General features: G+C 43.3%; 1 protein-coding gene across 1 annotated transcript in view; it reads left to right on the forward strand.

The window, feature by feature from the left end:
* Positions 1-8,369: 8,369 nt before the first annotated feature.
* Positions 8,370-22,568, forward strand: part of PDE3B (phosphodiesterase 3B) — a 58,340-nt gene continuing 44,141 nt past the window's right edge. The window contains exon 1 of the mRNA XM_056851944.1: positions 8,370-9,344. Coding sequence (XP_056707922.1) covers positions 8,370-9,344 — 975 coding nt within the window. The remainder of the gene's footprint in view (positions 9,345-22,568) is intronic.

A 22,568-nucleotide genomic window follows, 5' to 3' on the forward strand; every position in this document is an offset into this window, starting at 1 on the left:
TAAACTGGTGAAGAGTGTTGTGTAGTTCCTTACTCCAGAAACGGAAACTGGAGTGTGTTCGAAAGTCAACTCAAGTGAAATCTAAACAAGAAACTGACGAACAAAAAGAAGCCTCTCAGTGAAAACAAAAATCTAGCATCCTGAAGTGAATTTAGCCATACCATCTAGAACAGGGGTGGGGAACCTTTCCCCCCGCCAAGGGCCATTTGGATATTTATAACATCATTCGCGTGCCATACAAAATTATCAACTTAAAAATTAGCTGACCAAGCCCCAAGCAGGCAGCTGCCCTAGATGACCCCCCTGCATGGGCAAGCAGGCAGGCATCCAACCAGTGGCGCACTCGCCTACCTGGTGGCACAGGATGGCCTGTTGCATCAGCTAGGCGTAGCGGTCCAGCTGCACACCTGAGTTGCTCCTGCTCTGCATGGTCGGGGCCGGATTCTACAGCCGGCTCCTGCTACCTCCACCTGCAGGGATGAAATGAGGACACATTGGCTAAGAACTGCCCCCCCTGCACATTCTGGCCCTGCCCCCTTTAACCCCTCCATTGTCACCACTTCCGCCCCCAGCCCTTTGGTAGTACAGAGGGAATACGTTTCTCCATGGCCCGGGTGGGAAAGGGTTAACACAGTTTCTTGGGCGGTCCTAGCAGCTCCATAGCCGATGACTCTTCTGCAAGGGGGCAAAAAGGTTCCTTTGCTCAGCAAAACAAACTCACATCCCCCTTGAATAGAGGCTATTCCTGTCCATGGGAGGGGGCGGATCACCAGTCTTAGATCCTTCTGAGCTAGAGATCTGCCAGGACTCATGAAGGGCCAGACCAAATGATTTTGTGGGCCTTAAACGGCCCCCGGGCCTGACGTTCCCCACCCCTGATCTAGAAGAACCAAACCTCTCTTCTGTAAATATATATTATTGTGAAGTGAAGTGCCTATTCTCTGTTTGTTTTTGGAATATTCTAATACCTTTCTGAAATCCATTTCTGAAATCCAAGTTTACCTGCCTAAATCCTCATCCTGCCTTTCAGTGGTAAATAAGTTCCTGTCGTTTTGAACTTTTACCACAAGCCTCTGTGTGCCATCCCATTTCTGACAGACCTAATTTCCTAAACAATCCACGTCTCCCTTCGATTCGTCACAGGATAGTATTATGTCATTTTCCCTTTAACATATTGTTTTATTTCAATTAAATGGCTTAGAATTTAGAGCCCAAGGAACAAAATGTCACAGAGCATGGGCAGTTCGTAAAACTGCTCCCATATTACTGACTGTAAGATCCATCCCCCTCAGTCAGTCTGGCCTGCAGCTGAAGAGAGAAGGCTCAGAGCTTGAGTGAGGAAACTGCTAGAGACATATAGTCACCTTTCGGCGGCCGGTGACGGCGTGGCTGAGGTGCTGCAGCAGGGCCTCCAAAGCCATTTCACGGTCCCTGAAAGATTTAAAAACCTTTTGCCGGCTTTTTTTGTTGTTGTAAAAATGGGGCTTTTTGCAAATAGCAGGCGCAGCACCCCCATTCTCAGTGCCGGCATCCAGGGCCGAAAGGGGACAGGGAGCTGCCTACAGGCAGCTCCACCACCACCCCCCCGGCAAATCCTGGGTACGGCAGAAGGCCAAGCCGGTGTCCTGGGGTGGTGCTGCGGCGGCGTAAGTAGCCCCAATGCCAGCGCTGTGGTAACATAAGTAGCCCCAACACTGGCGCAGCCACTTCCTGGCTTCCTGAGGATTTCCGTCCCCAGAAGTCAGCAATGCGCTGAGAAAGCATCAAGAGCAGCAGTAGAGGTCTTTGAAGAGTTTACAGGGAAGAAGCCCCGCTCTTCTTTTAGTTAACATTTTGGACTTGCTGTTTTATCTGTTTCTGCACACCATTTGTTAGGACTTGCCTTTTGTTCAGAGTGCCCTTTCTGAAGAGCACTGAAGATCCTGTCTCTGCAAATGTTGCTATGTTCATAGCAATTATGATTCAGTTATACCTGTAGTTGTAAAGTAGCTGAGTTTACGATAAATGTTTGTTACCTTGAAAACTTTAATGCCTTGATTGCGTTCATTTTGAAGCAATGTCATAACTGCTTGACAATTCACAAGGATTCTATCATTTAATGATTTGAAAACCACCACCCCATTCTCCAGCTGGAAAAGATCATTTACCAGAGGGATCTGTGTAGCCAAGGTTCTGCCGGTTTACAATTAGATCACTATAGTTTACTTACCCAACATAACAGTCTGATATGGCATTTTATGCAAGGATTCAATTCAGCCATTCCCTGTTCTGCTACTAAGTGTGAATTACAGCTTTAATTATTATTTATTTAATGTAGTATTTTAATTATACCTTGGTTTAATGTATATGTACTCTCATAGACAGCCCTGGCCAGCAAGTAATCTTTTCTGTCTTTCCTATCTTGTTTGCTAGTTGTGTTTACTCATCCATTTTCCCTTTAGTTGTCAAGCAACAACCACCAAAACCCCATCTTCTGTACCAACAACCATCTAAGGAGGGACAGCAGATGGTCTAGCTTTTGAAACAAAGAGTTGCTTTCATTCTTCATTTTGTTTCCTCAGCTCTTTTCATTAGGAAACTGTATTGGAACATTTGACCTTTACAAAGACCAAAAGTAAATAAGGTTCTGTACATATGGCTCTTTAATCTTATTATTTAACTTTAAAATGGTTGCCGAAATAATGTTTTCCTTTAAAATTGTGTTCCTGCTGAAATCTGTCTTTGTGTTTTCTTTGAGGATCTTTTATTATATACTTTCTTCAGGACACGGAAGAAAAAGAGAAAAGTCTTGTGAATAAGATATTGGGGAAGATATACCAAATGTACTCTTGGTCAGAACTATGGGGAAGCATGCATGTTTATTAGGGGGAAAGTTTCATGGAACTCCCAGGTAAGTATGTAGAAGATTACAATCTTCATCAGGGTGAAAGGGAAGAAACATTTATTATTAAAATGTCTGCTTATTACAAAAATGGAACCAATGCCTACAAAATGAATTGCCAAATTTTCTAGCTAGTACTTTTAACAGCCAGTTTTTATGCAGACATCACCCAGAGATAATATTTATAATCATGCTGTGAAGTTTCACTAGCTGATTTCTTACTTATTTAGAAAATGTCTGTGCTTCCTCTCCAGAGAACCTGCTAGAGGCAACTTACAAAGGAAAACATGATAAAAACGTTAAACATCATAAAATTGTTAAAAATTAACAAACTGTTAAAACCTAGCACTAAAAACCCACCCAGAACACAAAAACAACATAAAACAACTCTCGGGTCTCATAAAATAGTTCTGAGGCTAGAAGCAGACTGTAAAAACAATTTTAAAAAGATCATCCCTTAATTAAAAGCCTGGGTTAAAAGAAATGTTTTGACCTGGCACATATATGAGAGTAAGTTAAGTGCCAGGCAAGCCTCAAGGAGGAAGGCATTCCAGAGGCGAGAAGACAACTGGGGGTAAAGCCCTAATATGGTTGTCACCTGCTTCAGCTCTACAAGTGGGGGCACAGAGCTGAGCTGGAGGAAAGGATCTTACCTGATGGGCTGGACAATATCACCTCTGCAAGGATGAACGCAAAACATGGTACAGTAACTGTTCAGCATTTGGTTTTGCTTCCTGTGGTAGAAAATAGGGGATTTTGCCATATTCTTCTACTCTTGATTGAGATGGGTGCTGAACCAGCAAGTTAAGAAAGTTATGTTAGCCTCTTGGGGAAATGAAGCAAAGGTATGGAAACAGATCACAATTGCTCAGGGGACTATCCTCTAGAAGTAAGGTGGTTAGTGACAATATAGAGCATCTATAAAATAGTTCTGGGCAATCCACAAACCAGATAGACTCTGCTATATGTACGTGCCTTGAACACTCTTCTAATCTAATATTTCCAACAAATAGGATGCCGTCCCCCATCCTTCGTATCTACCAGAAAAAATCTGGAGTAGAACCCATAAGGGCAGACAGCTGTTGGTACTCTTTGAATTGCACCCTTGTCCAGTAAGGACTGTATTTCTGAGTACAATTCAGAAATACTGGGATCCGTAGAAATGATTGTAACATTCAGTGACTGAGCCATCCTCAACATCTGTTCTGAGTAGAGACCTAAATCTTCACTTGGAGAAGTGGGGTGTGGGTCCCCCATGGTAACATCAGGAGATGGATCAGATGGTAGTCTGGAGCTGGTGCCAGAGTGGGAACCCTCCTCCTTTTTGGAATTAGAGAAGATGGCGGGAGGTGCCTGAGTTGGCTGTGGAAAAACCCATCAGGTTGGAACTAATGGATACTCCCTTGGCTTTGATGAAGTCTGTCTCGGTTCCAAGCAAGAAGGCAGCCTTGCACAATCTCCATGAGATTATGCCCTTAATGGTCTCTTTGGGATCACCTCTCCCTGTATAACTCCCTGAGAGCCTTACGATCGGCAAATACTAATCTATTAGAGATCCCTAGCCCCAAGTGTATCTAGCTGTCCTCGACCAGGGCCAGAGCCTTCTTGACCTTGGTCCCGGCCTGGTGCAACTCTCTGTCTAGTGAGACCCAGGCCCTTGAATTGGCTATTGAGTAAAAATTCAGTGTTGCTAATATTAACTGTATTTTATCATGTTGTATTATGTATTTTATTGTATATATTTTAATCATGATGTGCGCCATCCTGAGCCTGGTGTTGCTGGGGGAGGGTGGGATATAAATCAAAGATGGTTGTTGTTGTTGAGGGGAGGGGGAAGGATAGAAGAAAGGATGTTGATGTCATGGAATGGATGGGAAAGGTGGAGGCCATGATGTCTGTGGCACTGGTCTTGAAAGAGAGTTGACAGTTGAATCCTCAGCTTTGGGCCTGATGTCATACTCGTGTGAGAGCAGGAATGCAAGGATGGAGTCTGAAGTGGAGGAAGTTCCTCCAGTTCCAAAGGCAGAGTTGGTTCTGAAGGTTTCTCGGGCTCTGCCAGAACGGAATGTTGCCTCTTTATGTCGAATCTTATGCCTGGCCTTTTTAGGGGCTGTTCCAACAAAGACCTCAATGGTCGTGGTTTGGGAGACCTAGATTGTCTATGGACTGGATCCAATGCCAGAACCGATGGAACCAAGATGGCCAACGGCAGTTGTGATGAGCGCACTGCCTGAAGAACTGACTTTGGAACTGACATCAGACCTTATTCCGCTGGGCAATTTTCTTTGCTGCCAGGCACTTGGGACTAGAAAGAGCTGGGCACTCGGAACTAGAAAGAGCCCTTTACCACAGGGCAGCTTTTAATCATGATCACTAAGTTTTCCCATTGGTTTCTCTGAGACTTAATCATTAGATTGAGGGGTAATCAAAGTGAGACAATCTTTTACAAAACTAGTTTAGGTTGAATGAGCAACTGAGAAAGTACCGTTGTCTTTTGATCTTAATTTGGCACAATGTGGTCTTTTCCTTTGTATAACGTTCTACAACTTCTCAGCCTTCCAGAGTAGGAGTATCAAAGAAAGAAAAGAAGAAAGAAGCAGGTTGTATGTTTTTTCCATAAATTTTAGTTGGTTTCTTCAATGTTAGAAGTAAAACAAATCACATTAGTAGTCATTTTCACTGGTGTTCATATCCTCTATTAAATACATTTTTAAAAAATGTAAACTGTAGCTTTAACTTTTAAGCTGTGATGTGTAAAGGTCCCCTGTGTGAGCACCGGGTCATTCCTGACCCATGGGGTGACATCACATCCCAACGTTTCCTAGGCGGACTTTGTTTACGGGGTGGTTTGCCAGTGCCTTCCCCAGTCATCTTCCCTTTACCCCCAGCAAGCTGGGTACTCATTTTATTGGGCATATTTTAAATAGTGATTGGATGGGATTTATAGTTTATAGTTGTATTTTGATACGCTCTAATGTTATTTACTTGTATGTTTTATGTTTTTATCTGATGTTTACGTTATGTTATGACCTATGGTTACAACATTAAATTCGATTCAGATCTGGTGTCAATAGGAACCAAATTTTTGGTGCAACGTGTCCCACCCCAAACAACTGGGATTGTCCTCATTTGAGAGATCCTGTCCCAAATTTCCACAAAATAGGAACAAACGAGGCTGGTTGTAATTATTGACTTCTGAAATGTTTATTAGTTAATAATTCAGTGTTTTTATAAGTTAAGTGTACATTGGTTATAGTCCTTAAGTTGAAGCCCTAGAGGTAAGAAAAAAAGAGAGGTAGGGGCAAGGTGTGTACTGATTGGTTGTGGAGAGAGACTGCTGATTGGATGAAGAAAGTAGTTGGGAGGCTATTGAGAGAGGTTGAGGGGAATTCTTTAAATCGGGGGGACGAGATAAAGGTTTGGAGGAAAAAAGTTGGAGAAATTTTTTCATTGGGTAGAAAAATATACGAGTGTTCCTGTGGAATATAATAGAATGTTTACAGCTCCCTATGTGTAGGGCTCATACAAGTGCACAAAGACAGAATCCTAGTAGGCTGTGTGAATTGTGGTGTGAGGAGGGTGAGTGAAAAGCAGAATTCTGAGTGGATTGACTTATACCTCACTATCCTAGGCAGCGTGGGGTAGTGGTTAAGAGCGGTGGTTTGGAGCGGTGGAGTCTGATCTGGAGAACCGGGTTTGATGCCCCACTCCACTTAGCTGCGGAGGCTAATCTGGTGAACTGGATTTGTTTCCCCACTCCTACACATGAAGGCAGCTGGGTGACCTTGGGCAAGTCACATTCTCTCAGCCCCACCCACCTCACAGGGTGTCTGTTGGGGGAGGGGAAGCGAAGGTGATTGTAAGCTGGTTTGTCTCTCCCTTAAGTGGTAGAGGAAGTCAGCATATAAAAACCAACTCTTCTTTATAGTTGAAATATTTGGCAATAACATTAACTGGAACTTTAGAACGGTACCTGGCTGAAAACCCGCAACGTACTGTACAAGAAAAAAAAAGGAGAAACAAAGTACGGTATGCATTATATTTAGTTCAAAAATGTTTCCTTATTTTAGAAAAGGATCTTTAGTGTCATCCCTCTAGCTCCACCTACGTGCTGACCGGTCTGTTACACTACTGCCAGAACAGGAATAGATAAACACTATTGATTGACTGATTGAGAGGCTAGAGAGGGAGTTGGTGAGGTGGATGCCTCTGGTGGCAGCGGAAACCCAGTTATAAGAAATGTAGAAGAAAGTGAGATCTCCCTTTCTAAACCCTCAAAAGTCAAAAGCACCACACTGAACCCTAAGCAGTTGTTTACACTTCATGTTCATAGCAGTCACAGGGAGGCAAGAATTGGTCTCTGTGTGAGTTTTCCCCTTCTTTCCAGGGATCTTCAAATGGTGACAAAAATGGTCAGGGACCTAAACCCTGTCCTGCCCTCTACTGCTTTGCCTCACAACATTTATTTTATAATTGGCTATCTTTATCTTCAGGTCTTGTAATTCTGTATTTGTTGAATGGATGGAATTTATTTGTTTCATGGCAAATAATAATTTGATTTGTTGTTTTGACCACAAAGAAACATCTGACCATGAAGAAATAAAGACGACTACATTTTACTTTTATTTATTTAAAACATTTTAATGGTGGTTTTCCACCCAGTTAGGGTCCCTACAGCAGCAAAAATGGAAACATGAAAACATTTGAACAATTAAAAACATTTAAAATTATTAAATAAAAACACATAAAAATAAAAATATCAGGGAGAAGGCCAATAACGGATATTGAGGGTATGCCAAATAAAACAAAAAAGACTTCACCCTTTGGCAGAAGACATCAGTAGAGGGAGGGACACAAATCTCCCTGGGAAAGGAGCTCTAAAGTTTTTGTGCCATACCTTTCTTTGGTCATCACCTGTCTAGCCTCAGATGGTGGAATTAAGGACAACTATGGACATTATATGCCTAATTCATGAAAGAAAGACCCTACAAGCCTATTGTTGATTCCTGTTGAATGTTATTATCTTAAAAATATTGCCTTGTCGCCTATACAATTCTGTATATTCACTTTTGTTGGTTGAAAAGGCGCTATGAAGTAATAGCGCGACCTCACAGGATTATTATGTACGTATAGAAGAACGTAGCGTCATCCGCATATCTCAAGCTATTAATGTTCCTCCCGCCAATTTTCACCCCGCCCCCGTGCGTAAAGCGCGCGGAAGACCGTTGCGGCCGTTGAGCTCTGGGAGGCGACAGCGAGCCCCCCTCCGGGAGCGAAGCGACAGAAGGAGGAGGGAGGGAGAGAGACAGACAGAAAGAGAGACTGTCCCCTTTTCTCCCCTCCCTCTCCTCCCCCCCTTTTTACCCACCATGCTCCGAGACCGGACACTTCGCCGCCGTGAGCGTCCAAGCGCGCGGCTTTCTTCGGGCGCCATGAGGAAAGCCGGCGGGAGGCGAAGCTGACGGACCCCCCCCCCCGCGCGACCACCATGAAGGAAGAGAAAGAAGTTCCGGCCGCCGCCGCCCCCCTCGCCGCCTCCTCCGCCCTTCCCCACAGCCAACTTGCCAGCCCGCCGCCGCCTCCTCCTCGTCCCAGGAACGGCTACGTGAAGGGCTGCGCGGCCCCGCTGCCTCGGAGCCCCCCGCCGGGCTTCCTCCGGCTCCTGCCGGCCGCTCCCCGGCGGGCCCTCTTCCTCGCTGCGGGGGCCGCGGCCGCCGCGGCGCTGCTGCTGCTGCTCTGGGGGGCGAGGCGGGAGGGGGAGGCGGCGCAGCCCGAAGCGGCCGGCCTGCCGCTGGCCGGGCTGTGCCGCAGCCTCAGCCCCCTCTTCGGCCTGGCCTGCGCCTTCTTCTTCCTCGCCGGCTACCTGGCCCGCAGCGAGGCCGGCGGCCTGGGGTGGCTCCTGGCGCTGCCCCTGTGCTGCTACTCGGGGGACTGGGTGGCGCTGCAGTGGCGGCTGCTGCCCCGCGCGGGCCGGGCGGCGGCGGAGGAGGGCGCCCCCCAGGCGCCGCCGGCGGAACTGCAGCTGCTGGCCGGACGGCTGCTGGCCGCGCTGGGAGCCGTGGCGGGGCTCACCCTCTTGCAGAGTGGCCTCAAGCTGGGCAGGAGCCTCGTGGTCCTGCTCTTCTCCAGCCTCGTGTGGTTGGTGTCGCTCACCAGCCTGGGCTCGCTGCCCCCGGCCCTTCGGCCGCTGCTCTCCGGGGTGGTCGGGGTGGCCGGCTGCCTGCTGGCGCTGCTGGGCGCCCAGCGGGGGGTCTTCTCCCCGGGCGACTCCCGGGGCCGGGGGCCGCAGCGACGCCCCCACTACTCTCACCGGAGGCCGTCCGGCGGCGCGGAGGAGAAGATACCCGTGGTTCGGCCCAGGAGGAGATCCAGCTGCGTGTCCTTGGGGGAGACTTCGGGCAGCTACTATGGCAGCTGCAAAATGTCCAGGAGACCGTCTTTGCCTTGCATTTCCAGAGAACAGGTAAGACGTCCTCTGCCGGAGTGACAAAAGGTAACTTACCTTCACGAGACACAGCCTTCTGAATACTTAAAAACTGTACTACACCACACAGATTTTAGGACCGCGGTTGCACTTTTATATCGGAGGTCTAGAGATGGTTGTCTGTCAAGAGTAACACTGACATAAGCAGAAAGTTGGAATTAGCAAGGCTGAACAAGAATCGTAATAACTGCTGTCAGACGTCAAGCCTTCCTGGGATGGCCCGACAGCTCTTACTGGGTTGACCATGTCAAATTAAGGCAGGTTTCTCATGTTAGAACATGTTAGAAAGGTAACTTCCCAACAATCGATGCTTTTGCCTGCACCCCTCTGGAGCTTTCTGCAAATCTGAAAAGCGGGGTGGGGGGGGTCGCTCCTGGTATTGCGTTTGATGCATTTCGCGATTTTGTGTGTGTTTATATCTAGCCAGCAAATGCTTACATTTATGTTTGATTTTAATTCATGCAGTTATTGAAGTTCTTTGAGCTGAGCAGGTATATACATTTCATTAGGTCTTCGCTGTGCATTTTCTAAATGCAGCCCATGGAGCCACATAGATGAGTCTATATCAGACCACTAAACTGTAGAGTTTCCTGATATGTTACTTTAGTGTATCTTTGGCAAAACTGCCTTCTCCATGTCTGATTACACAGGAAGATAAAATATCAACCTAACATTAGCTTTGTAGTAATAACATCACGTTAATATTAGAGTTTCCATTTATATAATAAAATAATTAAAAAATGGTGGATTGCACCAATTTTTGTTACTGCATGTGGGGACAACTGGTAATTTTAATCTGAGCATTCAGTGAATTTGCAGAAACCAAACTGCTAATATCCACGTAGAATGCACACTAGATTGCCCTTCTTTTGAAACTCTCTGCATTCTGCTATATCAGCAGTCATAGTAGATGAGAAAAAGTTGTGTGAACATGTAAGCAGATGTTTGCTAATAACAGAAGGCTGTTTGTTCATGGATTCTCTTGAAGCATTTTTATAGCTGAGTTGCTCAATAAAAACCAGCAGTCTGGACAAGCTTCGCTGACTATAATAAAGGAGCATCTTACCAGAGAAATAACTAGTTTTGACAGGCAGCCATTCACACATAGTTCACAGCAAAGGGCTAATATCTTTAGTTTATAAAGAACTTTTTGGTTTCATATCTCCTGGGATGCCAACACACACAAAGGCCTGAGGAAAAGATATTTACAAGAGTCATGCCAAGCATTAGAGAGTAGTCTTTCCAGATGTTAAGCAAGTTGTGTTTGACATTGAAAAGCTGAAAAATATCTAAAAGGGAAGAACAGTTACTTGCAGAAGGCAAATATAGGAAAATACCCATGTATATGGTAGAAGTGTGATTGACAACTTTTCTGCACTTCTGACTTACTCTGGATTTTCTTGGGAGTTGATCCACAACCACTGGAATCGGTTTGGGCATGGTTGTTCTGCCTGTCTGCTCTCCCTGTGCATTTTCACAGTTGTGGAGTGCCTTAAAAAATGAGGATTTTCAAGGAAGGGTACTGGTGTCATCGATGGCATCACAGCATCCCCCTTTTTAAAAATGGCACTAAAATGTTGAAATATAGTTGGAGCATTGTAACGATAGGCATATGAGGTTTTCTGAATCCCCAGCTTTCATTTTCCCCCCCAAAAATAAGTCTCCACCTCCTTCTCTTGCCAGAGGTATGCCTTTTTCCTTACATCTCCGTGATTGAAGGGGCTAGAGAGTTACTTTTAAAAAAATGGAAGCTGGGGATTCAGAGAACCTCTTAATCCTATTGTTACAGTGTGCCAGGAATATATCAATATTTTAGTGCTTTTTTAAAAAGAAAGAAAAAGAAATCACTCGTCAGGGTGGGGAGGAGAGGAAATAGTTTGACCACAACAGTACAATCATCAAAAAGTGGGCTGGAGGTGGATGGGAGTGGGTGGGACAAACAAAACTGGCAGAAACATTACACAAAAGGAAAAAGCTGACTCAAACTTGACTTCCAGAAAAACACTGGGGTAAAAATGGTCTCAAAAGAACCAGAAAAGAACATGGGGGGAGGGGCAAGAAATCTAAAGTGTCTCGACCTCTCAGAGGACATGAAGTGGAATGCTTTTGCAGGCCAGCAGGGCATTTTGTGACACCCCATATAGATTATGTTATGACCTCATTTGGAATAATGTGTACAGGTCTGATTGCCAGCTCTCTCTCTCTCTCTCTCAAAAAAAGACATTACAGAGTTGGAAAAGCTTCAGAAGAGTACAACCAAGATGATTAAAAGGTTGGGGCACATTTCCTGTGATGAAAGGCCACAGAGTCTGGGTCTTTTCAGTTCAGAAAAAAGATGACTAAGGGTGGACATGATAGAGATTTATAATGTTATATACATGGGGTTGAGAAAGTGGCTAGAGAACTTTCTCTCCCTCTTCCATAATATTTTGACCCAGGAGTACTCCCTGAAATTAATGGGAAATATAAATGGCTTTAAAATGGGATAAGGCATATTCATGGCTACTAGCTGTGATAACTAGAGGGGAACCTCCATATTCAGAGGCAGAGACCCTCTGAATGCTAAAAAAGGAAAATCAGGGGAAAGCCTTGGCCTCTATACCTTTTTTTGTTGGCCTTTCAGGGCTATTTATTGGATACTGTGAGGAACAGGATGCTAGACTAGATTGATCACTGGGGAATCATTCTGGAATAGGATTTATCTTAGGGGGTAATAGCAGAAGATGTGTGAAACAAGGAGGAATAGAATCTGTCAATCTTATCTAATCCAATAGGGTCAAGCATGGAGAGGGAGGGAAAAGGAAAATAAGGGTGGAAAGAGGGAACAGGAAAGAAAGGGAGGCCAGTTGCTGTAAAACCATTGCTCCTCTCAACAATAGGCCTTGTGGAACATCTCTGTCTTACAGGCCCTGTGGAACTGAGCCAGGTCTTGCAAGGCTGAAAAAACCCTGGCATTTCCCAGTGTTACTATATACTTTTGCAGATAAAAGTGATAACTGTACATAGTGTTCTAGATGTGGCCACATCAGAGATCTATGTGTGTAAGTGCCGTCAAGTCGCTTCCGACTCATGGCGACCCTATGAATGAAAGTCCTCCAAAATGTCCTATCTTTGACAGCCTTGCTCAGATCTTGCAAATTGAGGGCCGTGGCTTCCTTGATAGAGTCAATCCATCTCTTGTTGGGTCTTCCTGTTTTCCTGCTGCCCTCATCTTTTCCTAGCATGACTGTCTTTTCCAGTGACTCTTGTCTATACAAGAGCATTATACAAGAGATCTATACAACAGCTTCATTTTCTAAAGAAATAAATGTATGAGCCTGTCTATGTTATTTTCTGTCCCTTTCCTAATAATTGTGAGCATATAATTGGTTCTTGTGCCACTGCTGTACACTGTGGTGACATTTTTATCCATCACAACTCCAAGAGCCAGCGTGGTGTAGTGGTAAGAGCAGTGGTTTGGAGCGGTGGACTCTGATCTGGAGAACTAGGTTTGATTCCCCACTCCACTTAACCAGTGGAGGCTAATCTGGTGAACTGGATTTGTTTCCCCACTCTTCACAAGAAGCCAGCTGGATGACCTTGGCTAGTCACAGTTCTCTTAGAACTCTCTCAGCCCCACCTACCTTGTAGAGTCTGTTGTGGGGAGATAAAGGGAAGGTGGTTATAGCTGGTTTGATTCTTCCTTAAGTGTTAGAGAAAGTCTTTGGCTTTGCAGTTGCTCACATTGAACCACATTTGTCATGTTAGCATGCACTCACCCAGTCTGGAGAGATTGACAGTGCATTCCTGAACTTCTGGCGGCTGGGGACGGTGTGGAGGAGGTGCTGCCTTGCCGCCTCCAAACCAGTTTCCCAGCTGCCGAAAACCTTACAATTTATTTGAAAAGCATCTCATAATCCTATAAAAATGTAACATTGGGTTATTAAAAAATATGTAATGAACCATAATAAAAAAATGGATAATTGAAGCATTGGTAACAAAGCATCTTTGAAATCTATTTAATTGTCAGTTTAACATTTTTCAGTCTGTACATTTCAGGCAGATGAAGGGCAAGCACTTCAGAACTTGGGCTGTTGCCTTGGAAACTTTTTGCGTCATACAACTCAGCAATTAGCTTACAGTGCTTTTATTTTTGATAGTATAGTAAACTGAACTTGACTGTAGCAAAGAAAGGGCTGACTTCAGATGTTACAATCTGATTCTGAAGACCTGAGTCTTGTGGGAAATATTCACAAAATAAACATTTTAAACATACTGCAGTTATATCCTCATTAATAATGAAAACTTCTGATTGTGAGGAGAAGCTTACTGATTCATTTTAAAAGGATTATATTTGTCAGTTTTCAAATCTATAAAAAGTTATTTTAAAAATACTTTTTTTTAATAAATTTTTATTAAGATTTTTTTAACAATAAAAAAATATCAAACAACAAAAAACAATACATGTAACAACAATAACAAAAAAAAAGTAACAAAAATTACAAAATACATAATACAAACTTGGAGGAGTATCCATATATCTCATTTATTACAATCTCAAATATCAAAGTTCTTATATTCAAAAAAAGAAAGAAAAAGATACCCCTTTCCCCACCACCCACCATTAACAGTGACCCTTCACCCGACTTCCGCAGCAGGTGTCTAATCAGATTTTACTATTAAAAATACAAAGGTATAAAATTACTCTAGTTTCTACAACTCGTTAATTATAACCATAAAATCCATTTTTGCCATCTTATCCCAATATGAGGCGGCCTTTGACCAAGTTTGTTTAAACTTTTCCATATCTTTCCCATGTAGGAAATCTGTTAATTTGGCCATCCTCATATATATCCATATCTTCTCTCTCCAGATATTAATTGAAGGTTTATTCACTTGCTTCCAAACTTTAGCTATCACAATTCTTGCAGCAGCAAAGCTATACTGGCAGACAATTCTGTCTTCATCATTGATATTTTTTGGTGGTATTCCCAATAAGCAAAATAATGGTTTTCTTTTCACACTATTATTAATCAAATTATTCGTTTCCTTCAAAACTTTCTTCCAGAATTTTTTTATTTTTTTACAAAACCACCATACATGCATATATGTTCCTCTTTCCTTACCACATTTCCAGCACAGACCCCTGTCTTCTCTGTTTATTTTAGAAATCATCACTGGTGTTATGTGCCATCTGTAAAACATTTTATATAGATTTTCTCTAATTTCATTGGTTATTGTAAATTTAAATTCTTTTTTCCATAATTTTTCCCATAGTTCCAAATCTATGTTAAAACCTAGCTCCTTCATCCATTTAATCATAATTGGTTTAACCCTTTCTTGTTCCAAATTAATTTCCATTAACAATTTATACATTCTACCTATCAGTCCTTTATTTCCTTTTATTAATATTTTCTCTAATTCTGATTTATTTCTATTGAATCCAATTTGGTTATCTTTATTAAATATATCTCTTATTTTGTAGTATAGAAACCAATCCTTTATATCCAGTTCTTCTCTACTTTTTAGAATCCATATCCCTTCTTTCCAGTTAATAATATTTCTATATATATCCATTTCTAAATTCAGCTGAGTTCCTCTTCTCATAAAAGCTTCCACTGGATTGAGCCATCCAGGAGTTTTATTTTCTAATATCTTTCTATACTTTTCCCACACTTTAAACAAACCAGCTCTAACAAAATGAATATTAAAATCTCTATTTAAAATTAATAAAAACAAAACAAAAATATTGGTTAAAAATATGACATTCTTGCAGCAACAAGAATTATCAAAAAATACTGGTTTTACTATAGAACAAAAAATAAAGTATTTGGGTATTTGGTTAGCTTCAAATAATTTTAATTTATTCAAAAATAATTATATAAAAACATGGCATCAAATTAATACAGACTTGAAAAACTGGCAAAGAATACCTTTATCACTATGGGGTAGAATTTCAGCTGTTAAAATGATGGTTTTACCCAAAATGCTTTTTTTATTTCAAAATTTACCAATAATTAAGGGGGTTAAAATATTTAAGGTATGGAAAAAAGATATTTTAAACTTCTTGTGGAACAAAGGAAAACATAGAATAGCTTACAAAAATTTGATTCAACTAAGAGATATAGGTGGATTAGGCTTACCAGATTTAAAAACGTATTATGAAGCAGCATGCTTTGTATGGTTGAAATCTTGGATAATGTTAGAGGATACTGAATTATTAGAATTGGAAGGTTATAATTTACGTTTTGGATGGCATGCTTATTTATGGTATTTTAAAAATACTTTGAATGGTATATAACTGGCATATACAATGCCTTTTATTTTCTTATTGAAAAGAGTTCTGGATTTACAAGTGGCCAACTTTATATCTTATAGTAGAGTATGCTTTAGGTGATAGAGAAAAGGAGTTGTTGGCTTAGATACCATTGAGCATTTCTGCTGGAGCACAACTTTCTTGCTGCAGCCCAGAAATATCGTGAAATGCTGGTCCCAGGTCTAACACTGGGGGAGAGCAATTGGGGCTGGAGCGGCAGGGAAAAGTTGAGAAAATTGCATTTTGTCTCTGGAAATCCTTTTGTTACTTGAAATACTCAAGAGACCCAATCCAGTGGCTGTTTGTTCATCTTTGGTCATCTGTGCAGTGCCACAGGCGCAGACCAGCCAATCGGAAGAATTTTCTAGCAGTTTCAAAGCCTGTCGACCCTGAAGAGAGAGCCCTTCCCCTCTGGAGTGTGCCAATGACTGGTTTCCAAATCAAATCAAATTTATTAATACGGTCAACTGGCCAATCACGTGCCAACACATCAAAATTTCTAGACACAATAGTTTTGCACCGCAGAATCACAGACTGCCTGTACATATAAACTGGTTTCCCACTCAGTCATCTACTCCTGGGGAGGCGCTCCATCTTCTCAGTTCACTGTGTGCCACTTCATCATAAAGATCATTCTCTAGCATTTGTGAATTTTTTTCCTCTCTTCGACCTTTTGGCCATTTTTCCGTTGGTTTTCCAACGATATCCTTCGTTTCGGTTACCATGTTATCAGAAATCTGTTTTATAAGTGCTCCTCTTGTGGGACCAAGATGACTAGGATGAACAAACATGCCCTATGTCTCATTTGCCTTGGCAAGGGGCACAGTATTGTGGCCTGTAAACTTTGCCAGCAATTTACCCACAAGGCATTCAGTGACATTGTGTCCCACTTGAAAGTTGCCCGTTGGAAGAGGGTGCTTTCCAATTTCAAGTGCCCAGCTGCAAAGAAAGCTGCCCCAGAGGAACAAGGTCTGACTTCAGTTCCAAAGTTGGTGCCTCAAACAGATTGTCCATCCAATGTCTATCATCTTGGTTCCAGTGGTTCTGGCATCAGATCTGGTCCATAGACGGTTGAGATCACCTGAACCGTGACCATCAAGGTCTTTTTTGGAACTGCCGTCTAAGACCAAACATGACAAGACACGAAGACATCAATCAGTTCAGGCAGAGCCCGAGAGACGATCAGAACCCGTTCCATGTCCAGATCCAGAGTAACTCCCTCAACCTTGGACTCCATCATTGCACTCCCATTCGCCAGCCCATCTCTTTTTGAGTGCAGCATTGGAAATGAACCTGTAGCGCTGCCAGACTGTCCCTCCTCCAGACCATTGGGTCCGTTTCAACGAGCAAAATGGCCTCCAGCCTTCCTGCCGATTCTTTGACACTTGTACCCTTTCTTCTCCCCCTCCCTTTTCCCACAAGAATGGGAAGATTATGCCAGGCCTCCATCTTGCTCAGAACCAAGGCAAATTTCTTCAAAATCACAGACCATCAATTCTGACCTGGAGGGCTCCTCCACTGCCAGCCCAGCCACCTCCACTCAGTCTTTCTGATTCCAATGACAAGGATGGCTCCTGTTCAGGCACCAGCTCTGTCTCCCATCTGATCCATCACATGGGAGACTCAGATTGTATTTCTTGTAGTGAGGATCTACGCTTGTACTCAGAACAGATGATGAGAGTAGCCCAGTCTCTGGACATTAGAATCACATCTACAGATCTGGGTCCTAGAGCCAAAATCCTGGGCAGCCTGTTTTCTGACTCATCAGGGACCCTTGCTTTTCCTCTGCTGGAGTATGTCTTGTACATTTTGAAAGCAGTATTGTAAAAACCTTCCTCTATCCCAGCTACTTCTCAGAAGGTTGAGAACATGTATTAGGTACAACAGGATTGTGAGGTCGCGCCACCTTTTTCCCTCTCCCCCAGTGGGTCCACAGTAGTCCCCCTTTTCAAGGGGGTGGCTCCTCAGCCTCAGAATGGGAAGAGGAAGATGAGTTCACCCCTTCCCCCACTTGAGTGTTCCCTGTCTTGGGTGAGCACTCCAAGATGCTTCCTCCCCAGTTTCCCCCACCACCTCTCTTATATAGGGATTGCTCTCCCTGGTTCCCCTTCTTCTCCTGGCCCCGCTGCTTCAGAGGGCATATATGGGCTCTTCTCCCACAAGCCCTGCCTCACCTGTGACCTTGCTCTCCTGGCCCTGCCTGCCTTCCCTCCTCCTGCAGCTGAGCCACATTGCCTCGGGCTCTCAGCTGTTTGGAAGGCTTGTTGCTTTCACTGCCACCTTTTCTGTCCGCCGATTGGGTTGGGGCTTGGTCTTATTTGTCATTGTGTCCCTTTGTCCCCAGGGTGGAAGGCAGGTGGCCCCGTGGTCTCTGTGGGGGGTTCACTTGCCACTGCCAGGTGCTTCCCAGCTCCAGCTCCTGTAGTTTGGCTTTGTGTTACTTGTTGTGGAGACTGTGGCTCTGGCAATGGGCGTGGGGGCAGTCCTGAGGCAATGGGCCATCTCTGCATCTCAGGACAGGGATGGATGCCTGTTTCTTTTCACCCATCCTGCTCCTTAATCTCTATAGCTGAAGAAATGTAGGCAAAACATAGACAGGGCATGCATTCAATCCCAGCTGAAGGTCAGCTGAAGGTAGTTGAAAGAGCAGTGGTGGAGCAACTCCAGGCTTTCCTGGAGTATACATAAGCTCTGCATCCATTTCAGTCTGGCTTGGCCATGGGACGGAGACTGTGCTGGTCACAGACAATCCCCATAGACAGCTGTATCGAGGCAGGTCAGTGTTGTTACTTGATCTCTCAGTAGCGTTTGACACGGTCGATCGTGATCTTTTGACCCATCACCTTGCTGAAACGGGTACAGAGGACAGTCCTTCAATGGCTGATCTCATTTCTCCAGGACTGAGGATAGAGGGTGTTGCTAGGAGAGAGGGTGTCAACACAATATCCTTTTGTATATGGAGTCCCTCGGGGCAATCCTCTCCTTAATGCTTTTAAAAATCTACATGTGTCCCTGTGTCCAGCTAGTCTGGAGCTTTGGGCTGGGGTGTCATCAATGTGCTGATGATACCCAGCTATATCTGCTGATGGACAGCTGGCAGGGCACCATCCCAGATACTCTTACCATGTGCCTGGATGCTGTGGTGAAATGGTTAAAGAAGAGTTGTTTGAAAATGAATCCATCAAAGACAGAGGTCCTGTGACTGGGCCGGGGTGGCCTATAGAAGGAAAGGCATCTCTTATCACTTGACGTGATTCAACTTATACCAGCTCTAGGGGTTGATCCTGGATAACTCCCTCTCCTTGGAGGCCCAGGTCAGAAATACTGCCAGGATGGTGTTTTCCCACCTTCACCAACCCTGGGAACTGACTTTCTACCTGTCCTGCCCTGACTTAGCCACAATGATCCATGCAATGGTAACCTCCAGATTACACCACCAGGGTCATTTAGTCCAACCCCCTGCACAATTCAGGAAATTCACAACTATCCCCCCCATACCCCCAGTGACCTCTACTCCATGCCGAGAAGATTGCCAAAAACAAAAAAAACCTCCAGGATACCTGGCCAATCTGGCCTGGAGGAAAATGCTTCCTGACCCCAGAGTGGAGATCGGCATTTCCCTGGGCATGTAAGAGAGGGCCACAAGAGCCAAACATTGACACAACCCTTCCTGCCCTCCCTCTCATGATCTGCCTAAGTTCACAGAATCAGCATTGCTGACAGATGGCCATCTAGCCTCTGCTGAAAAACCTCCAAAGAAGAAGAGCCCACCACCACATGAGGAAGCCTGTTCCACTGAGCAACCCCTCTAACTATCAGAAAGTTCTTTCTGTGTTTAGCTGGAAACTCTTTTGATTTAATTTCAACCCATTGGTTCTGGTCTGATGTTCTGGGACAATAGAAAACAACTCTGCACCATCCTCTATATGACAGTCCTTCAGGTACTTGAAGATGGTTATCATATCACCTCTCAGTCATCTCCTCTCCAGGCTAAACATACCAAGCTCCTTACACCTTTCCTCATACGACTTGGTCTCGAGATACCTCACCATCTTTGTTGCCTTTCTCTGGACATGTTCCAGCTGGTCTATATCCTTCTTAAATTGTGGTGCCCAAAACTGAACACAATACTCTAGGGGAGGTCTAACTAAAGCAGAGTAACGTGATGCCATCACTTCGCGTGAGAAGCAGTGGAAGAGAATATGATTTTGAGGGGATAAGCATTAGGCCTGGGATGGGGCGCTTTTAAGCCTTCCACCATTCACTGCATATCCCTTGCTGTTCCCATTCCCAGATACTTCCTCCACAACCAGAATTCTCAGACACTTGTTTGCCATAGTTGGTGACAGCAGTTGGATGTGGATGCGGAAAGGGGAAGACTTAGGGAATCATACAAGTCACAATGAGGGAGGGAACCTAGTATTGCACTTTTGTCCTTTGTAACCCTGAAGGGTTATGAAAGCTAGAGAAGCCAACTTATTTTCATTTGTAGAAAAGTAGCAGCTTTCAAATTTGTACTAATGCGAAATTAATGAAATATAGGTAATGATAAAACAATGTTCTTTTTGCACAAACAATGTCACTCTTCCTCAGATCAATGTTACATTATAAAAGAAGATTTACTTCTGAATTAAGTTGCTATGGTATTAGTATCTTTGTTTGGTTAATTCTGTGCTGGGTTGCCATAGAAATACTTATTTACTGAGCTACTGCTTAACTAGTATCAAACAGATGCTGTGAGCAAGTACAAATCATTTTTAAATCAATAACATAATATAGTTTTTAAAGCTGAAAAGATATTGAAGTTAACTAGCGTTAACTGTATTTTGTGTAGCATAGACTTCTTTTCATTATCAATTTATCAAGCTTCATAACATCTCTGAGGTTATTACTAGGTTTCCACATGTTAATGTTATTTTTAAAAGCTCTGTTTCTTGTAGCTGTTCTGTTTTGGAAAATCCATCTATTTCAGGTGGCTGCATGGCCTTAACTAGGTTTTGACCAATAAAAATACTCTTGATATCCTTCAGTAAACAACACTATTTCTAGACATAATTTGTAGTCCAGTTTATAAAATATCTTCAGTGTATCATTCAATGAGAGTGAACATGATTTATAGTAGGTAACAAAAAATTCATGTCATCTTTGACTAGTTGCATATAGGACAGCTTTTACAGAGCAATCTAAGGCCAGGATGTACACTGAATTCAATTAAACTATTGCTTTCCTAGGATTTTAGATTTGGATGCCACCTTGTGGAATTATGTGAAACTTAAATATTTCACATTGAAACACACAGAATTTTGATTAAGAAACATTCTGGGTAATGTTTCAAAAAGTGGTACTTACGAAGAATAATTTCTTGTAAATGGCAAGCAGCTGCATCTATGGATTGCAAAAATGTATGGGTTCATACACATAGAAGATGTCCTGTTAGTATCATATTTTTATCCTGCCCTTCTAAGGAGGACGGGGCAGGGTAGCTTTGGCCAAGAGGCAATGACTGACCCAAGGTCACCTATTGGATTCAGTGGGGATTTGAATTCCCAGTTCTAGTTTAATGCATCAACCGCTGTAATGCATGATACCTTAGATTTCTGTTATGGAGGAGGGACCTTTAGTTTGGTTTGGGGAGAGGTCAGGAAAACAGAAGAGGGGGAATGTTATATGCTGTCAAGTCACCTCTGATTTATGAATCAATGTCTCTATGAATCAATGTCCTCCAAAATGTCTTATTGTTAACAGCCTTGCTCAGGTCTTGCAAACTGAGCGCCGTGACTGCCTTGATTGAGTCAATCCATCTCCTGTTGGGTCTTCCTCTTTTCCTAGCATCATAGTCTTTTCCAGTGATTCTTGTCTTCTCATAATGTGACCAAAGTATGATAGCCTCAGTTTAGTCATTTTGGCTTCTAGGGAGAGTTCAGGTTTGATTTGATGTAGAACCCACTTATTTATCTTTTTGGTGGTCCACAATATCCGTAAAGCTCTCCTCTAATCACATTTCAAATAAATCCACTTTCTTCCTGTCAATTTTCTTCATTGTCTAACTTTAACACCCATACATAGTAAAGGGGAATACTGTAGTATGACTTACCTTGATCTTGGTTACCAGGGAGAACTCCTCAAATGTCTAGGTGGGAATCTGCACATCTGACAGGTCAAATATAAGGTTATTATACAAATGCCATGATGTCTTAATTAAAACACTAACTGGAGAAGGATTTGTAATAATATTCAATATCCACATGATTGTTACAATGTATCCAGGATTTTTTTCTTATATGCAGCAAATTTGTTGAGAAATTTTGATTGATTTAGTTCATTTCTCATCTCCCTTTCTCACTGAGATGCAAGGAAGGTTACAGAGTTCCAAATAACATACATTGAACAGAGCAATAAAACTGGATTACACAAATAGAAACAGGATAATATATTGCATAAACTAGATTTCACAGTTAAGAGAGCAATGATGCAATTAACTGCATTTCACAATTAGAGAATGTTTGGATTTTGCTTTTAAATGTCACTATCAAGGAACCAGGTTAAGCGTGCAGTCCTGAAGGTGGGGTGAATGCCCAAAAGAGCCGGCATAACCATGCTGGTGTCAATGACGCTTCATGCCATGATAAGTTATGCCAGCGTGGGGGTACTTACACTGGCCCTGGAAAGCAATTCGGCATCACAGTGCTGAGACAGTGGCTCAGCCTCCCTGTCGGCATTGTCTCGGTGGCAATCCCTGTGCCGGCATCTTGGGAGGCAATCCTGAGGTGTTCCTGGGGGTGGAGCTGCCTTTAGGTAGCTTCCTGACCTCTTTCACCCTGGGAACACCCCCTCACGCTGCAGCGATGCTATGTCAGCTGTTTTGCTGGTGTAGTCTTGCTAAAGGTAATGGGGCTATTTTTCAATTT

Source organism: Euleptes europaea, chromosome 6, assembly GCF_029931775.1.
Source record: "Euleptes europaea isolate rEulEur1 chromosome 6, rEulEur1.hap1, whole genome shotgun sequence".
NCBI classification, from domain to species: Eukaryota; Metazoa; Chordata; class Lepidosauria; order Squamata; family Sphaerodactylidae; genus Euleptes; species Euleptes europaea.